This window comes from Gastrolobium bilobum, unplaced genomic scaffold (genome assembly GCF_033153095.1).
Source record: "Gastrolobium bilobum isolate Gb01-03AN ecotype WA unplaced genomic scaffold, APGP_CSIRO_Gbil_v1 utg6129, whole genome shotgun sequence".
Classification (NCBI taxonomy): Eukaryota; Viridiplantae; Streptophyta; class Magnoliopsida; order Fabales; family Fabaceae; genus Gastrolobium; species Gastrolobium bilobum.
The window spans coordinates 381,612-399,024 of NW_026895895.1; the positions used below are offsets into that span (position 1 = coordinate 381,612).

Genomic DNA, 17,413 nt, shown 5'->3' on the forward strand with positions numbered 1-17,413 from the left:
ATTTATATTTTGAATCAAATTTATAAAATGATACTATAAATTTTTTATAAAATTAGATCGATGAGCTTTTCCTCCCAAAATCGATCCATTCTAATTCAGGACACACCTATGTTTAATTGAAAAAAGTTTATAACAGTGATGATATTAACAATTTATGCTATTATTGCCAATATAAATTATAAAACTCGAAAGAATTTGGTCACATACCCCTCATTTTACTGCGGTTCGATTGATGCAGTTCGATTGAAAGGGATTGGCCCCAATTCCGGCGCCGTGTACAAACTCAATTTTACTTCGGTTTGTATTATTGTGTACCCTCTCTGATTGGTATCCAGAAAAATTATGAGTGCAATAATCATAAAAGCCACCAAGCGTCGTAGTCTTGCTTTCACTGTATGAAAATGTTAGAGGCAGGAGATTTGAGGGGAAAAAAATTAATTTATTGTTTTTTTAATAACAAATTATGAAAATGTAGTCGTAATTACGAAAATATAGCAGTCAAACACGTCTACATGAGGCGTGTTCTAATAAAGAGAAACACGCTCATGTGGGGCGTGACCAAAGCGTGAGTCACGTCCACATGGGGTGTGACCAAGTTAGAGAGAGACACGTCTCATCTGTGCATAACCGAGGAGAGAGACACGCCTCATCTGGACGTGTTTCACCAGTTGCTGCCACGTGTCACAAAAGTTAGTAATTTGACCATAAAACTTTGGAAGTCCATAACTTTTGACTCGGTATCCGAATTAAGTAATTTTTTTTGATTTCACATAACTTTTTGAGATCTACGTAATAACACCTCATTTGACATATTTTGTCTCTCACAAAAAAAAAATTGAATTTACAATAATACCATAATTATTAAAAATGATACCATAATTATTAAAAATGACATGACTTTATTACCTTATAATTATTACTAAAAATAATCTAACATTTTTATATTCATGAACAAAAACTTAAAATCAAAATAAAACGAAAAGCACTCACTTAACTTTTTAATATAAATTATTCGATATTCTGTCACCGACAGATGTTAATCGAATAAAATTATAAATTTCATAAAATTCTTCATTCAAATTTTTATTATATATCTCAATAACATACATAATTAACTTTATCATAACTTACCATAATCATAAGGATCTTTATTATGAATGTTTCTAATCATAACAATGATTTTCTTCTTACTAATTTGAGTTTAAACGTTCTTATGGTATTATTATTGTAAATTCAATTTTTTTTGTGAGAGACAAAATATGCCAAATGAGGTGTCATTACGTAGATCTCGAAAAGTTATGTGGAATAAAAAAAAAATTACCTAATTCGGATACCCGAGTCAAAAGTTATGAACTTCCAAAGTTTTACGGTCAAACTGTTGACTTTTGTGACACGTGGTAGCACCTGGTGAAACACGCCCAGACAGCGCGTGTCTCTCTCCTCGGTCACGCCCAAATTAGGCGTATCTCTCTCCAACCGGTCACGCCCAGATGAAGCGTATTTGACTGCTATATTTTCGTAATTAATTTCAAAACGACTACTTATTCGTAATTTTTTATTAAAAAAGTAATAAATTAATTTTTTTGCCGAGATTTGAGTTGTCCCAACATGCTTGATGGAATTTTTACTAAATTGTTACACACACACATATTATTTTTTCAATTCGATTCAATGTTTTATTGCGTGGGATTTAATGTATTTGACATGAGATTTGGCCATATTTATAATTTCTCCACAAATTTTCCTTTATATACGCATTTATATATCATTTTCAATGGTATTCCCTTCATTAATTTATAAATTATGATAAACAAAATTGTGAAATAAAGTGAATGAATTATTTATTTTATCCATAGAGTCTCACTAAATTTAGGTTTTTTTTTTTTGAACTTAAACTAAATTTAGTTTAATATATACAATTTAAGACCATTTAAACTATAGAGAATAAATGGAGCCTTAAATCAGGACAATATTTTGCATTAGCAAATCTACTCAGCCCAAGTTTTTCTCGTCCCCTCTATAAAGTTTTCTCTCCTCTTTGTGGTGCCTTGATCTTTCTTTCTTTCTTTCTTTTTGATACATAGGTTTTTCCTTGATGGGGCTATTGCGAGTATCTTTTGGTGACATCCCCCTCTCTTTTTTCATATTTTTTTTATGTTTTATCCAAATATTTTATATGGTATTCTTTTTTATAACCAATTTATTTGCTAATAATTATATCACACTGTCTGCCACATTAACGGTGCAGGAGCTACTACTGAAAAAAAAAAAAACTGCATATATATATATATATATATATATATATATATATATATATATATATATATATATATATATATATATATATATTGATATGGTCCAGAGATATGGGCTACAAAGTATCGATAGTTGAGTAAATGTGTATCGATAATATGGAGAAGATGAATATAAGTGGGTATTTGCCTTTCCATTTATAGTGCATGACATAATTTGCTTGTAGTCTCAACTAATCGCCTTTGTGTGGCGATTTACTTGATTTGTGTTCTGGTTGACTCATTTGGGTGGTCCTCGTAGTCTCTTTACACTGGATGTCTCTTGCTGAGTTACATTATTGAAAGTTAGCTGAAAAGCTTGCCTATGACGTCATTCAGTCTTTGGTTGGATGAGTTGGGTGACTAGTCCTAAGCTGCTGAGAGTAATTTTGCGGGATGAGATATATGCATATCTTACACATTTCTTATTAACTAAGAATTTATTTTGGTTGGGCTTGATCCAGTGATGGGCTCTTACCTTAATTTAGTGGACACATTCACTCAAACACTAATTTGAGCATCAAAGTGTTTTACACGTGCCCGCACCTTCTTATCCCAATCAGATCCTACAACTTATGACATCCAGACTACATCCCAAGATATCATCCTTCTTGAAAGCCAACAATATTTGAATTTACAAGCTTCAATATCAGAATACTCCAAATAAAATCAAGCTCGACCGTGTGTCATTAGATTCGATTCCTTGTAGTCAGATCATAAGTGCTTATTAATTAAATTTAGGGGTTTTTTTTTTCAATTTTTTAGAAAAAGTACTATTTTAATTAAAAATATTTAATTAGAAATTTATTTTTTCAAAAACAAAGTCTTAATAAAAATTTATTTTATTATCATTTTGACAAACCAAAAAGAATATATTTTAAAAAAAAAAAAACTGTGTCAATTTTTATTTATTTTTATAAAAGTTTGTGCAAACACAATTGTAATTGATATGAAAACATGACGACATTTCACTATATAATAAACGTTCTGGGATTTTTTCCATTTTCTTTTTTTGGTACTACAAAGTTGGGTGTCAATAACAACATAAACTTGCATCATGTTCCATGTACATAATGAAAAAAAAAAAAAGCATAAAAAGTTTAAGGTTCATTCAAACTGTACATTATAAAGTTATAGTGAAGAATTAATGTTTTAGAGCCAAACAAGAGCTAACGAAAATGAATTGGGTAACCCAAGGCCTGTTTCTTTAAATCTTACCCAATAAATCATGACCTTGCCTAAATTGACTAACATAAAACCCATATCTTTAAACACATTATGACTAATCCATCTGCTCCCCCTATTTCCAGCGTGCACGCTTCATATTTTTCTTTGCTACTCAAGGTCGGATTCAATTCTTGGGTTTACAGATAACCCAACTACTTAAGCCCAACCTAGTTTTTATATTTAGAGACACAAACTTCACGCCCAATTTTTCATTTTTAAACTGGACCATTAATTCATTCATTGTAGCAATCGCAAAAGCCTCATAATAGATTTGAATGATTTCAGGAAGGCCTTTCTTTTCTGGACCGACTCCATCAAAGACGAATATCCATTGGGCCGGGAGAGCCATTGGTTTTGATGGGCAAAATAATCATGTGCTTGAAATAATTTGCCTTGATTTTACTCTGACATCCAGTTTTCTTTCTCTTTTATGATTTTGTTGAAGGGTAAATCAAAAGTTACATTGCGTTATGTAACATAATTTTCTTAACACACACAATTGAAAAAAAGAGAGGAGAGAGAAATATCAAAGAATGAAACCCATATAAAACTGTGTGTGTAGGAAAGTTATGTTACATCATGTAACATAACAAACATAAAACCCTTTGTTGAATTAATAAATGTTGTGTCTGATCGTACGAAGGTTCGCCTATAATAATGCAGTGTATTACCTTATTTATTTATTTTTTATATTTTTACTTTGACATCCTATTTTCATTCTCTTTTATGATTGACTTTATTGAATTAATAAATGTTGTCCTTGATCGTAGGAAAGATTGCATATAATACTTCAGTGTATTATTTTTGTTTATTTTTTTTTTATCGATTCATCAATTACTTGATTAATTCGGTTGAGTCGCAAAGAACAATAACAAATTTCTTCTTATAAAAAACACAAGGACCACAATGGTCTATTTTGGACCGACCGGGTGGCCTTGCCTAGATAACCCAAATGGCTGCTCGGCAATGTCACAACCACTTAGCACGTGGAGTACATGACTTTTTTATACACATGCTTCCTCATGGTGGGATTTCACCAAGAAACCTCGCAAGAAGGTTCCCAGTAAAGGTCTCATTGCATCCTCGGATTCAGCCCTTCCTCCCTCGGCTAATATTGCCTCTGCAAGTATTTTGGGTAAGCCACATGCCTTCTCTACACTCTCTGGAAAATCTAACTGGATCATTGATACAGGGGCCTCCGATCATATAGTTCGAGACCCCACTGCCCTCACACATGTTGGCCCATCCTCCCAATCGGCCATCTCATCCGCTAATGGTGGAACTGCTCCTATTACTGGATATCCCAACTCGGAAGATACTTGGCTATGGTGTTAGGTGTGGCAAGTTGTACATGTTCGAATCTCCTATGGATAACACTCCAAAATTGGCGCGAGCTTCTACCACCAATACTTCACACAAGATTGCAGACTCCATTTGGCTGTGGCATAGGCGGTTAGGCCACCTCTCCTTTGGCTACCTTCAGAAACTGTTTCCTGCTTTGTTTAAATCTTCCAATAAGGATATTTTCCAATGTAATGTTTGCGAATTGGCTAAAAGCCATCGCATTCCTTTTTTTCCCAGTTTGAATAAAAGTAGCATTCCTTTTCAAGTGGTACATTCTGATATATAGGGACCTGCCAAGGTCCCATCTTTGTCCAAAGCTCTTTATTATATAACCTTCATTGATGAATGTCGTCGAATGACATGGGTAGTCCTGTTAAAACATAAGAATGAGGCCTTCTCTGCTTTTAAAATCTTCTTTAATATGGTCCAGAATCAATATAAGACTTCAGTTCAAATCCTTCAAACCGATAATGGGACTGAATATGTTAATGGTTTCTTTACTTCTTTCCTTCAGACACATGGCATTAAACACCATACTTCTTGCCCTTACACCCTCAGCAAAATGGTTTGGCTGAGCGCAAAAACAGACAACTCATGGAGGTAGTAAGAGCTTCTCTCTTTGATATGAACGTACCCAAACAATATTGGGGAGAGGCAGTCACCTCGGCTGCCTATCTCATTAATAGGACACCATTCAATGTCCTTAACTTTAGTACCCCTCACCAAAAACTCCAATCCTTCTTCTATATGCCTCATACTCCAAATCTCGAACCCAGAGTGTTCGGGTGTGTTGTTTATGTTCACATTCCACGGGTATTGAGAAACAAACTAGAACCTTGTGCTAAGAAGTGTCTCTTTGTTGGCTATTCGGACTCATAAAAAGGGTATCGTTGCTTTGATCCTCTCCTTCATAAGCTACATGTGACATTGGAAGCATCATTTTGGGAAAGTGACCCTTACTACTCAGGGGGAGCCTTACTCTGGCAATTCTGGAGAAGCAGAGCAGCATTGGACATACACTCCACTTGTACCTCCTATACAAGACACACTTCCAGCCCCAGACACCAGTTCTAATCCTGCATCAAGTTCGGATTCCCCACTGCTATCGGACACAACTGCCACACTAACACCTATAGTTGAAGCATCATTCGAGAATATCTCTGACTTACAAACAGATCAAACCTCAGAGTATTTCTATTCCAAATTGTGTGCAGGAGGCCTTGAAAAATCAGAAATGGAAAGAAGCAATGAATGCTGAAATGGAGGCATTACAAAAGAATTGTACGTGGGAACTAGTAGACCTACCACATGGAAAGAAGACCACTGGGTGCAAATGGTTGTTTACGGTAAAAATAAAGGCAGATGGAAACATTGATAAGTACAAAGCTCGTCTGGTTGCCAATGGTTATACTCAGAGATATGGAGTTGATTACCAAGAGACATTTGCCCCCGTGGCAAAATTGAATACAATTCGAATCTTAATCTCCATTGCAGCCAACCGTGACTGGCCATTGAAGCAATTTGATGTAAAAATTGCGTTTTTAAATGGAGATTTGGAAGAAGAAGTGTACATGGATATACCACCAGGCGTCAAAAGAAGTATGACTGAATAGACCAAGGTTTGCAAGTTAAAAAAGGCACTATATGGACTTAAACAATCACCAAGGGCGTGGTTTGGAAGATTTACTTTGGCTATGAAGAATTTTGGGTACACACAAAGCAACTCCGATCACACTATGTTCACCAAAAACAAAGAAGGGAAAATAACCATTTTAATAGTTTATGTTGATGATATGGTTGTAATAGAGGATGATCCAGATGAAGTAAAATTGTTGGAGCAATATCTGGCCACAGAATTCGAAATGAAAGATCTAGGAAATCTTAAATATTTCCTTGGAATTGAGATTTCAAGATCAAACCAAGGGATATTTTTATCACAGAAAAAATATATCCTAGATCTACTAACTGAAACTGGTATGTTAGCTTGTAAACCAGCAGATACACCAATAGAGATGAATCACACTTTGGGAGTGTACCCAGATCAGGAAGGAACAGATGTTAACCGCTATCAAAGATTGGTAGGTAAGCTTATTTATCTCTCACATACAAGGCCTGACATAGCTTACGCAGTAAGTGTGGTGAGTAGGTTCATGCATGCTCCTAGTGAAGACCATATGGATGCTGTGTTCAGAATACTAAGGTATCTCAAAGGGTCACCTGAAAGAGGATTGCTGTTTTCCAAAGGAAAAAAAATCAATTAATTGAGGGGTACACTGACTCTGATTGGGCAGGAGACAGAACTACCAGACAGTCGACATCTGGGTACTTCACATTTGTTGAAGGAAACCTGGTGACTTGGAGAAGCAAGAAACAAAAGGTAGTAGCCAAGTCTAGTGCAGAAGCTGAGTACCAAGGAATGACACATGGCGTTTGTGAATTGTTATGGGTTAAGAATGTATTAAAGGATCTGGGTATCAGTTATGATCAACCAATGATTTTATATTGTGACAATAAAGCGGCTATAGAAATTGCTCACAACCCGGTTCAGCACGATAGAACGAAGCATGTTGAAGTTGACAGGCATTTTATTAAAGAAAAACTGGATCAAAAAATTATCCATGTTCCATATGTGAAATCTGAAGTCCAGTTGGCTGATATTTTAACAAAGGCAGTATCTGGAAAAGTGTTTGAGACTACAATCAACAAGTTGGGCATGGTAAACACACATACATCAACTTGAGAGAGAGTGTTGGACTGAAGATTCAAAATTCATATTTCTGTTTACAAGTTGTTTTCTAGGATTCCGAATGTATAGGCTGTTTCATCATTTTTAGTGATACTGTTAACAACAATCTCTGGTTGTTTTTATTTGTATAAATATGGACCTTAGGAAAGGTCTCAATCAATGAAATCAGAACATTATTCTTCCATTTACTTTGACAAGTAGTTACCAGATAATAATAATAAGATGACTAACAAGAATAAAGCAATGTCGCAACCAAAACAGAGGAGATAGGAGAGAAAACAAATACCATCGGAACCCAATACGGGAATGAAGATGAAAATTTGCACAAAATGAATTCTTTTGTAATAAAAGCATCATATTTTTATATGTTGTGGGTTTGACTCACTGTGATATCTTAAACGAGCAAAATAAAACAAAAAAACACCAAAACAGGGAACACTTTCTTCTAAGTTATCAACCCAATCCCTCTAGCACGTATTTTAAATGGGTTGAACTATCACTATGGTAGTTGTTGGAGGACAACACCATAACGATCCAGGTTCGAATGCTGGTAGAGAACAAAATAAATAAAAATGGGTTGGACTATAATGGCCTAAATAGCCTAGGAAACTGCACTATTTTAGCCTGCCAATCAACGGGCTGGCCCACAAATCCGTGACTCTTTTTGGGGGGAATTTTTCTCCTTTTAAAGTACAGGCTACCACTTATATATTTTTAAAAACGCCCAACAAGCGAATTGCGGGCTGGCCTGCAAGTCTGCGGACATCAACTCATTTACATGCAGGTTAAAGTGAGTGTAACTTAATAAATGATAACAGGTTAGTTGGTATCATAAAATTGAGTAGGTGGACCTGATAGTATATTTTTGATTCTTTTTAGTATTATTTTTTGAAGAAGTTTAAAATCTTAATCTCGTAACCCGTCCTGAATCAGACTAGTCACAAAGTGATGAACCAATTGAAATATTTTTTTAAAAAAAATGACTGTAATTTTGGATTTATATTTAAATCGACCTATAAAATCCTTAATTATAATATACTTGGGTTGGGTTCGGAGTTAAACTGTAATCCATTTACCCAGTTATAAGTGCGATAAAACTTTTAAGATAATTCAAGCTTTTAGATGACTTTTTTTTTTTTTCTTCCTCTTCTCAAATAGTTAGTATCTTTTGATCTAGAATACCACCGTCCAATTTCCAAAACATTTTATCTTCTTATTTCTGCTTTGGTACATCAAAAATTGTTTTTTATACATAAAAAAATATTTAGCACGTCATTTATATGTGTTGACTAATATACGGGATAATCTCTTATATTTAATTTATATTTTAAGAGATTAAAAAAAACACTAAGCTCCTTTAAAAATTGACTCGGAACATTTTTAAAAAAATATCCCATGCATCAATAAACATGTACATTTCATTTTCCTTTTGTCATCAAAGTCTGTTTCTGTTTGTACGGTTCAAGAGTGTTCAAATTTGACTAATATAATATAGTACCTGAATGAAATAATTTAGTGTTGGAGCCATTAGATTGGAATTTGGATACTTTATGGAGAGTGAATAAAGATAGAAGAATAGAGATAAAAAAGCATGGATTTATGAACCTGTAAGAAGTACTATGACTACGTCAAAGATGTGGTTCTCCTTTTACCAAGTGCTACTCTAATGTGAGAGGAAGCAGTTTTCCATCTATAGTGGAAGTTTGACTCAGAAACATATCCTATTTGTCTATCACCCAACTGCGACCCACTCAGACAAGCACTCAACAATCAAAACATTATAGAATTGAAAGAACCAAATACAGAGAAAACGCGTTCAAACTATTAATAGGTTGAACTCCCAAACCTATTCTCTCGTGGTCCCTCCTTTGCTCTCACATTCTTCCACTCTCAATTATTATCATTTTTATTAATATTATTTAAATTATTAAATTAAAGATATCCCAAAGTTGGAAGAAAATCAAAAAATATAAAAATTAGCAAAACTTCTAATTGATCATTCCAATTTCCAATGACATGGTGAGTTAATCATCTTGAATGATCAATGCTGCTAAAAGAACATTGATTATGATTTTCACTTTTAATTTTATTTCGTTAATTATTCTTTCATTTGATAGTCCCAAATTTTTTTTTAAAAAAGAGATAATTAAATTGGTTGGGACTTTAGAGTATTATAACTTTCTGATAATGAAATGCAATAGTGGTTACTTATTGCTCAACACACTTTATAAACAAAGAGAAAATTAATACATTGATAAAAATATAATTTTTCATCGTTAATTCATGTCAAATCACTAATCTTATATGTTTTATTGATAATCTCATTCATGAAAGAAGTAACGCTCTTAAGTGTTGGGGAAACTACCCAACAAAAATACCATATATTCATCAAAAACTAAAAAGTCGGATGCAATGATCTTCTTTGAAAATGGTCACTTAAAAAAGGATTGCCCATGTTAAAAACTTACCATCTTAGCAACTTCTTCAAAAGCTTGAATTTTTAATACTAGTTTCTCTGGCCCAACAGAACGGGCCAAAATTGACATACATGAATAATGAAAAGAATTTTGGATATTTTAATTTGAACTTTATTAAACTCAGAAGATTTCTTCAGTTGGGGGGGATTGCAAATTAATATTAAAAAAAATAAAAAAATAAAAAAATAAAATAAAAAAGACAGAAAAAGTAAGAAAGAAAAGAACTGGGGAGCGCACTAGCGCGTAGGCGAAAAGATTCACAACTCAAAAGTGCACGTGAGAGTTAACCACCCGTTGAGCCTCCCTGAGTGATATTGGACCGCGGTATCGATGGTGGGGTCCATGCTCAATTTGAGTTTCATTTCAATCTCAATTTGAGTTTCATTTACATGAACATTTACGAAGATAGAGAGACATGAAGCAAACGCACGCTGTATGTGGGCCCCCTAGCTTTGGCATTGAATAATTGACTTTGACCAAAGACAAAGAAAAGAGGAAGGAAGAGAAGAAAGAGAGAGGAAGAAAAGTCACACTTTCCTCTCTTCTTCCTTTGCCTCTTCCTTAATAGCTGTTCCTGTGGGCTCACAATAAAAGGGCTATCCCTTCCTCGCTTTCTCCCTCATCTTCTCATTTTTGTTTTCTACAATTTGTTGCAACACAAAAACCTTTATTCCACTCATACTCCCCCTCTCTACTACCTAAAAGGTTTGTGTTTCTTTTCATGCTTTCACTGCCTTATAAATCTTTGGTTTTTGGGTGTTCTTGCATGATCTTAGGTTGGTTTTGAGGAAAATGGTTTGTGGTTTGCTTCTGGGTAAATCAAAATTTCAAACTTTGCTTTTGGATTTAGCCTCTGGGTCGTTGCTTGTTTTCTGCAACTTTTCCCCCCCCCCCCTTTTATGGGTTGAGGTATTGGAATACAAAGTTGTTGTCTTGGATAGTTGATAATACTGTTATGGATCTAATATTCGTTGATAAAATCTTGGTATAACACGTTTTATGGGATGTTACCTAGCTCTGCATCTTTACGGATTTGAAAACGGGGTTGTTACTAGATATATTGCAGGGAATTAGGAATTTTGTTTCTAAGTTGGGCTTTTAAAAATTTTTCTTCTCCTTTTGTGAATAGTAAAGTTTAAATTGAGAGGCTGATTGAGTTTATGCTGTTTCATTCTGCAGAATTTGGGGCATGTGCAGTAGTTCAAAAAGTAAACTTTCTTCCTCGAACCACGTCATGGAGAGTGAGCTTCAGAAACAGAATCATGATGGTCTCCATAACTTCCCAGTTTTGCTTGAATTGTCTGCATCTGATGATTTTGAAGCTTTCAAAAGAGAAGTTGATGAGAAAGGTTTGGATGTCAACGATGCTGGTTTTTGGTACGGTAGAAGAATTGGATCAAAGAAGATGGGATCAGAAAAGAGGACCCCCCTCATGATTGCTTCTTTGTTTGGAAGCACCAGGGTGCTCAAGTATATTATTGAGACAGGAAGGGTTGATGTGAACAGGGCCTGTGGTACTGATAGGGCCACTGCTCTTCATTGTGCTGTTGCTGGGGGCTCTGATTCCTCACTTGAAATTGTTAGGCTCTTGCTTGATGCTGGAGCAGATGCTGATTGCCTTGATGCTAGTGGAAATAATCCTGTTAATCTGATTGCTCCTTCCTTTAATCTTTTGTCCAAATCACGAAGGAAGGCCATGGAGTTGTTTCTCAAAGGCGGCGAAAGAGATCACCAGGAGATGGAGCAACAGATGTTCTCAGTTCCTTTCTCATCAAAAGAAGGTATTGAGAAAAAAGAAAAAGAAGGAAGTGATAAGAAAGAATATCCTGTTGATATATCGTTGCCTGACATAAACAACGGTATATATGGAACAGACGAGTTTAGGATGTACAGTTTCAAGGTGAAGCCATGCTCAAGGGCTTACTCTCACGACTGGACTGAGTGTCCATTTGTTCATCCAGGGGAGAATGCAAGGAGGAGAGACCCACGGAAATACCCTTATAGCTGTGTTCCTTGCCCCGAGTTTCGCAAAGGGACATGCCAGAAGGGGGATTCCTGTGAGTATGCACATGGTGTTTTTGAGTCCTGGCTACACCCTGCACAATACAGAACAAGGCTTTGCAAAGATGAGACTGGCTGCAATAGAAAAGTCTGCTTCTTTGCTCACAAACCCGAGGAGTTACGCCCTGTGTATGCTTCCACTGGGTCAGCTATGCCTTCACCAAAATCTTATTCAGCAAGTGGACTTGACATGACGGCAATGAGTCCATTGGCTCTCAGTTCCTCATCTATGCCTATGCCAACTGTTTCAACACCGCCCATGTCTCCCTTGGCAGCTTCTTCATCTCCCAAGAATGGAAACTTGTGGCAGAACAAAATAAACCTCACTCCACCATCTTTGCAGCTCCCTGGTAGCCGGCTGAAGGCTGCGTTGAGTGCCAGGGATTTTGATCTGGAGATGGAACTGCTTGGTCTAGAAAGTCCTGCGCGTCAACACCAACAACAGCAGCAGCAGCAGCAACAACAACAACAACTGATAGAAGAGATTGCCAGGATCTCTTCCCCATCATTCCGGAGCAAGGAATTCAATAGGATTGGTGATTTGAATCCAACTAACCTTGATGACCTGTTAGCATCTGCTGACCCTTCTGTATTAGCTCAATTACATGGACTTTCTGTGCAACCTTCGACCCCTACACAGTTGCAATCGATGCGCCAAAACATGAACCACCTCAGAGCAAGTTATCCATCCAACATTCCTTCCTCTCCAGTGAGAAAACCCTCAGGATTTGGGTTTGACTCATCAGCTGCTGTGGCAGCTGCAGTGATGAATTCCAGGTCTGCTGCATTTGCAAAGCGAAGCCAAAGTTTTATTGATCGTGGAGCTACAAATCACCACCACCTTGGTCTGTCTTCACCTTCCAACCCTACTTGTAGGGTGTCCTCTGCCCTTTCAGATTGGAGTTCCCCCTCTGGGAAACTGGATTGGGGCGTAAATGGAGACGAGCTGAACAAGCTGAGGAAATCTGCTTCTTTTGGGTTCAGAAATAATGGGGTTAACCCAAATGCACCCTCCTTTGCACATTCAGAACATGTTGAGCCTGATGTCTCTTGGGTTCATTCATTGGTTAAAGATGTTCCCTCTGAGAGTTCTGAGATGCAACATTATGATCTCAGTAAAGAGATGCTTCCACCCTGGGTGGAGCAGCTGTATATAGAGCAGGAGCAGATGGTAGCTTGAGTAAGTGCTGCTGCCATGGCAATGCTTCTTGGTTATTCTGACTAAGTTTATTATTTTATTTATTTTATTTATTTATTCGAACTTTTACTACCGTCCAACATTACATAGAGTATAGTTTAGGGGTAGGACGAGAGATGTTGCAAAGAACGAAGTTCATTTTAATCCAGAGATTTGAACGGAGTTCCAACTTCTAGATCACAGAGACTTGGAGAAACGTTTGATGAAGCAAGAATGCTGAATTCTTTTGTTGTATTATATAATTTATTCCCACCTTTCTCTAGTGGATGGTTGTTGTATTTTCTTTATTAAGTGGACAAAGTATTTGTCATTGATTAAGCAGCACAATTTTTTTTTAATATATATCGTTTTGCCTTCTCATAAATGCTTATCCATTATTATATAGTACTTCCATGGAAATTTCTCGCATCTGCTATTCTTTGGGCATTTTATTAATAGTTCTGTTCCATTTCAATCCTAGTGGTTACGTTTAGCTTATTTGTTGGCTTTTTATATGAACACAATCATACACGAAAAGAAAACTCGTATTATACTGCTTTTGTTGTTCTTGTACGTGAAAATCAACGGATAAGTAATGTGCGCCGGCAATGATGACTAATCGTAGTCTGGAAGCATGAATGGATCAAATTCTTCAAATCTAACTTCTCTTCTTATTTTATTGAAATATTATGATTTGTATTCTCTTTTTTTTTTTTTTTTGAAGTAGACACTGTTATTTTATGCAGGTATGACAACCATTCATAAGCAAAATATTTTCATGATCTTGAGAACATTTTTTAAAAAAAGTAAAAGAAAAGGATCAGCCTTTTTCCTCCCCCACCTTTTTCCCCTTAATTGAATGCAAAGAAAGGAGAGGTCAGCCTTTTTTTCTCTACCAGTAATATGTCTTGTGTTTTTTCGCCAACAACAATAAATAATGTTGAGGGAGAAAAAAAAAAACCTAGGAGATGTTGCTATATAGATTTTTTTTTTTAGGAAAAATATTAATTCAGTTATTATTGGGGAAATAAAAGGAATATCATTTGCTGGGTTTATAAATGTCAAATTGGCATACTTTGCGAAAGAAATAATAATCCAATAAGATAACTCCTTACACATAACTTGGTTTGGTTGTTCTAAACTTTAGTCATTGAGATATCTTATGGGTATGGTATTCTGAATGAGTTTTTAAATATTTATTATCTGCTTATACTATAATAAAGCTTATTAAGGCCTATTTGGATGGATTTCTTTTTTACCCAAATACTGCTTTTTTTTTTTAGAAGAAAAAACATTTCTATACAAAGTACGTTTGAATATTTGATTTAAGAAAAAATAAAAGTAACAAAAAAAATAAAATCAAAACTTACTTTTTTTTAGAAGTTGAAAATTTTAATTTCTAAAAAACATCAAAATCAAATATGTTTTTCAAAATCCAAATATTTTTTTAAAATATAAAAATTTTAATTTTTGTAAAAAACACTTCAAAAATAAGTAAGACAGAAAGTTACTTTTTTTATAAACCCATCCAAACGGGACTAAATATAATGTATAGAAAAAAAAAGACTTCAAAACTCATTTAATATCATATATAAGGAAAAAAAATAAAAATAAAGTATGCCTATCTAATTGGTTACATCTTTCTTACATTTAGGGAAAAGCAGGTGATGACTAACCTGCTGCTTCCTTTCTCCCCAGCATTAGTTGGCACTTGACAAATAGGACCATTAAATGGGTGGAAATTCTTTTCTGTATACCATTAAATTAAAGATTTTATCTACAATATTATCGATATTACACAGATTTTATAAAAGTCATCAATGACTAGAAAAAAGAAAGAGGAATGAAAAAGAAGTAGGGGTGAAAACTAAGTCAGCACAAGATTCATTTGAAAAAATTGTATAGAATAACTCCCATATATATATATATATATATATATATATATATATATATATATATATATATATATATATATATAGGGTAGGATCATTTTACACCAGTATAAGTAACACTCTCAATCTAGACCATTGATCCCACTTATATTTAAGGGCTCTAATTTTTTAATAATATGAGCCATTGGATACGAGTGGATCAATACTCAAGATTGAGTGTAACATATATATATATATATATATATATATATATATATATATAGGGGAGGGATTTTTTGACTCTAGAGTAAGACTTATAACTCTTACTCCTCATCTCAACCGTTGATTTCTGTCCATCTAACGGTTATTTATAACAATTAATTATTTATTTATTTCAAATAAATAATAACAGTTAGATGGACGGAAATCAATGGTTGAGATGAGGAGTAAGAGTTATAAGTCTTACTCTAGAGTCAAAAAATTCCTCTTATATATATATATACCATATCTCAATTGTTGTGGACAAAAATCATCGGTTGATATTTATAATGTAATTAATCATTAATTAATATCAATTAATTCTTATAACTTCTTAAATTATAACCGTTGGATGCACGAAAACTAACAGTTCAGATGTGATGTAAGACTTATTAGTCTTACACCGATATAAAATTATCCTGATCCATATATATATATAGTCGGTCCAGTCGCTTAATTTTTATTTTTCCCTATAGAGAGAGAGAGAGAGAGAGGAGGGCGGGGTGCTCAGGATCATTTATCACTTTAATTATGCATGCCATCATTATAGAAAGATACTACTTTGAAATGAAGACCATGTCGGGAAAGGTTGTCATCCTGATCAGAAGATTATGTGGCGAATAAGCGGTCCAATGGTCCCAAGAGGAAGTTGAGTTCTTTCAAGAATGAGTTGGTTTAGATTTGGTTTTGTGAATTCACCCACCCACGAGCTAAAATTTGGAAAGGGTAATGTTGAATGCACATTAATAATAGGGAATATGTTTTCTGTTTTTGAAACAGACAAATTTGCCTGCCAATGAGATATAAAAGAAATGACGCCATCATTTTTTTCCTCTTATTCCTCTATGCTTTCTTTCTCTATTCTTTTGTCTACGTGGCAGAGATAAATTTCTCTGTTTCAAAAACAGAAAACATATTCCCTTAATAATATAAACAAAATGCATTAACATTTATAAAAACTAATTAATATGATCAGCATAAATTATACATTTATGTACATCATTAAATTTGTGTTGTAAGATATTGATATAATATATAAATCAAGAGATAAATGTTTTCACTTTTTCGAGGTTATCTTAACTTTTTTTTTTTTGGTGCATTAGAAATAAAAATGAAAGACAATCAACAAAAAAAATAAAAAAGCCAAGCTCACCCGCTAGCAAAAGCGGAAGAAGCCAAGAACGGGGACTATGCTAGAACTTTATACTTGCTGAATTTTGGACTGCAAGCAAGTCTTGCCATAGCATCTATACAGAAACTGACTTCCCTAAAAGCATGCAGAAGCTCAACTCTCATTTGTCTACTCATCATATATATGATATGTCTTGAATGTCTGCAATAATCATAATATGTAACTGAAATTGAAATTTCACATTAAAAGTCAGTGTCCTAACAACATCCAACGAGTCCTTCTTGAATGAAACCTTTCTGAACTCCCAAATCCCAAATCAGTGAAACTTCATGCTTTACAGGTAGAAGCTCAGCTAGAAGCTAGCACACCTCCATAGCCTGCGTGACCAAGGGAGCTTCGAGATCGTACGTCTGGATCTTCCAATTAACCGTTTGTATCCCGCAGAGGTGTAGCAATCTAGCTGTATTCTACTTCAATACAGGATTTGTCCTCCACCCTCTTTTGGTCATAGCACATCCACAACTGAAACATATAACGTACGTGCATGCCTTAGTACTCCATGAAGGCATGAAGTACCAATGATCAAGCAGCCAGACCTTTACTACTACCGGTTGGGCAAGGTCAATCTCCACGCAGACCCTAGCAAATCTGCTTCCCGTAACATTCAGGGTGTTCGTATACCTTCACCTGCACCCCAACTGCAGTGCAGATGCCCTTCGCTAGTAACAGGCTTTAATCATAGTAAACCAAATCTAATGCAGGCTAGAGTTATATCAACTTTTGCATCTGAAGGAACAAAGTTAGAGTCCACGTTCGCACTGAACTGAAA

At 35.0% G+C, this 17,413-nt stretch overlaps 1 protein-coding gene across 1 annotated transcript; it reads left to right on the forward strand.

Annotated features, from left to right (window-relative positions):
- Positions 1-10,656: 10,656 nt before the first annotated feature.
- LOC133296668 (zinc finger CCCH domain-containing protein 29-like) lies at positions 10,657-13,687 on the forward strand. Its single transcript, XM_061495708.1, has 2 exons — positions 10,657-10,790; positions 11,265-13,687. Exon 2 carries the CDS (start codon positions 11,275-11,277, stop codon positions 13,324-13,326), a length of 2,052 nt encoding a protein of 683 aa, XP_061351692.1. The 5' UTR covers positions 10,657-10,790; positions 11,265-11,274; the 3' UTR covers positions 13,327-13,687.
- The last annotated feature ends 3,726 nt before the right edge of the window (positions 13,688-17,413 follow it).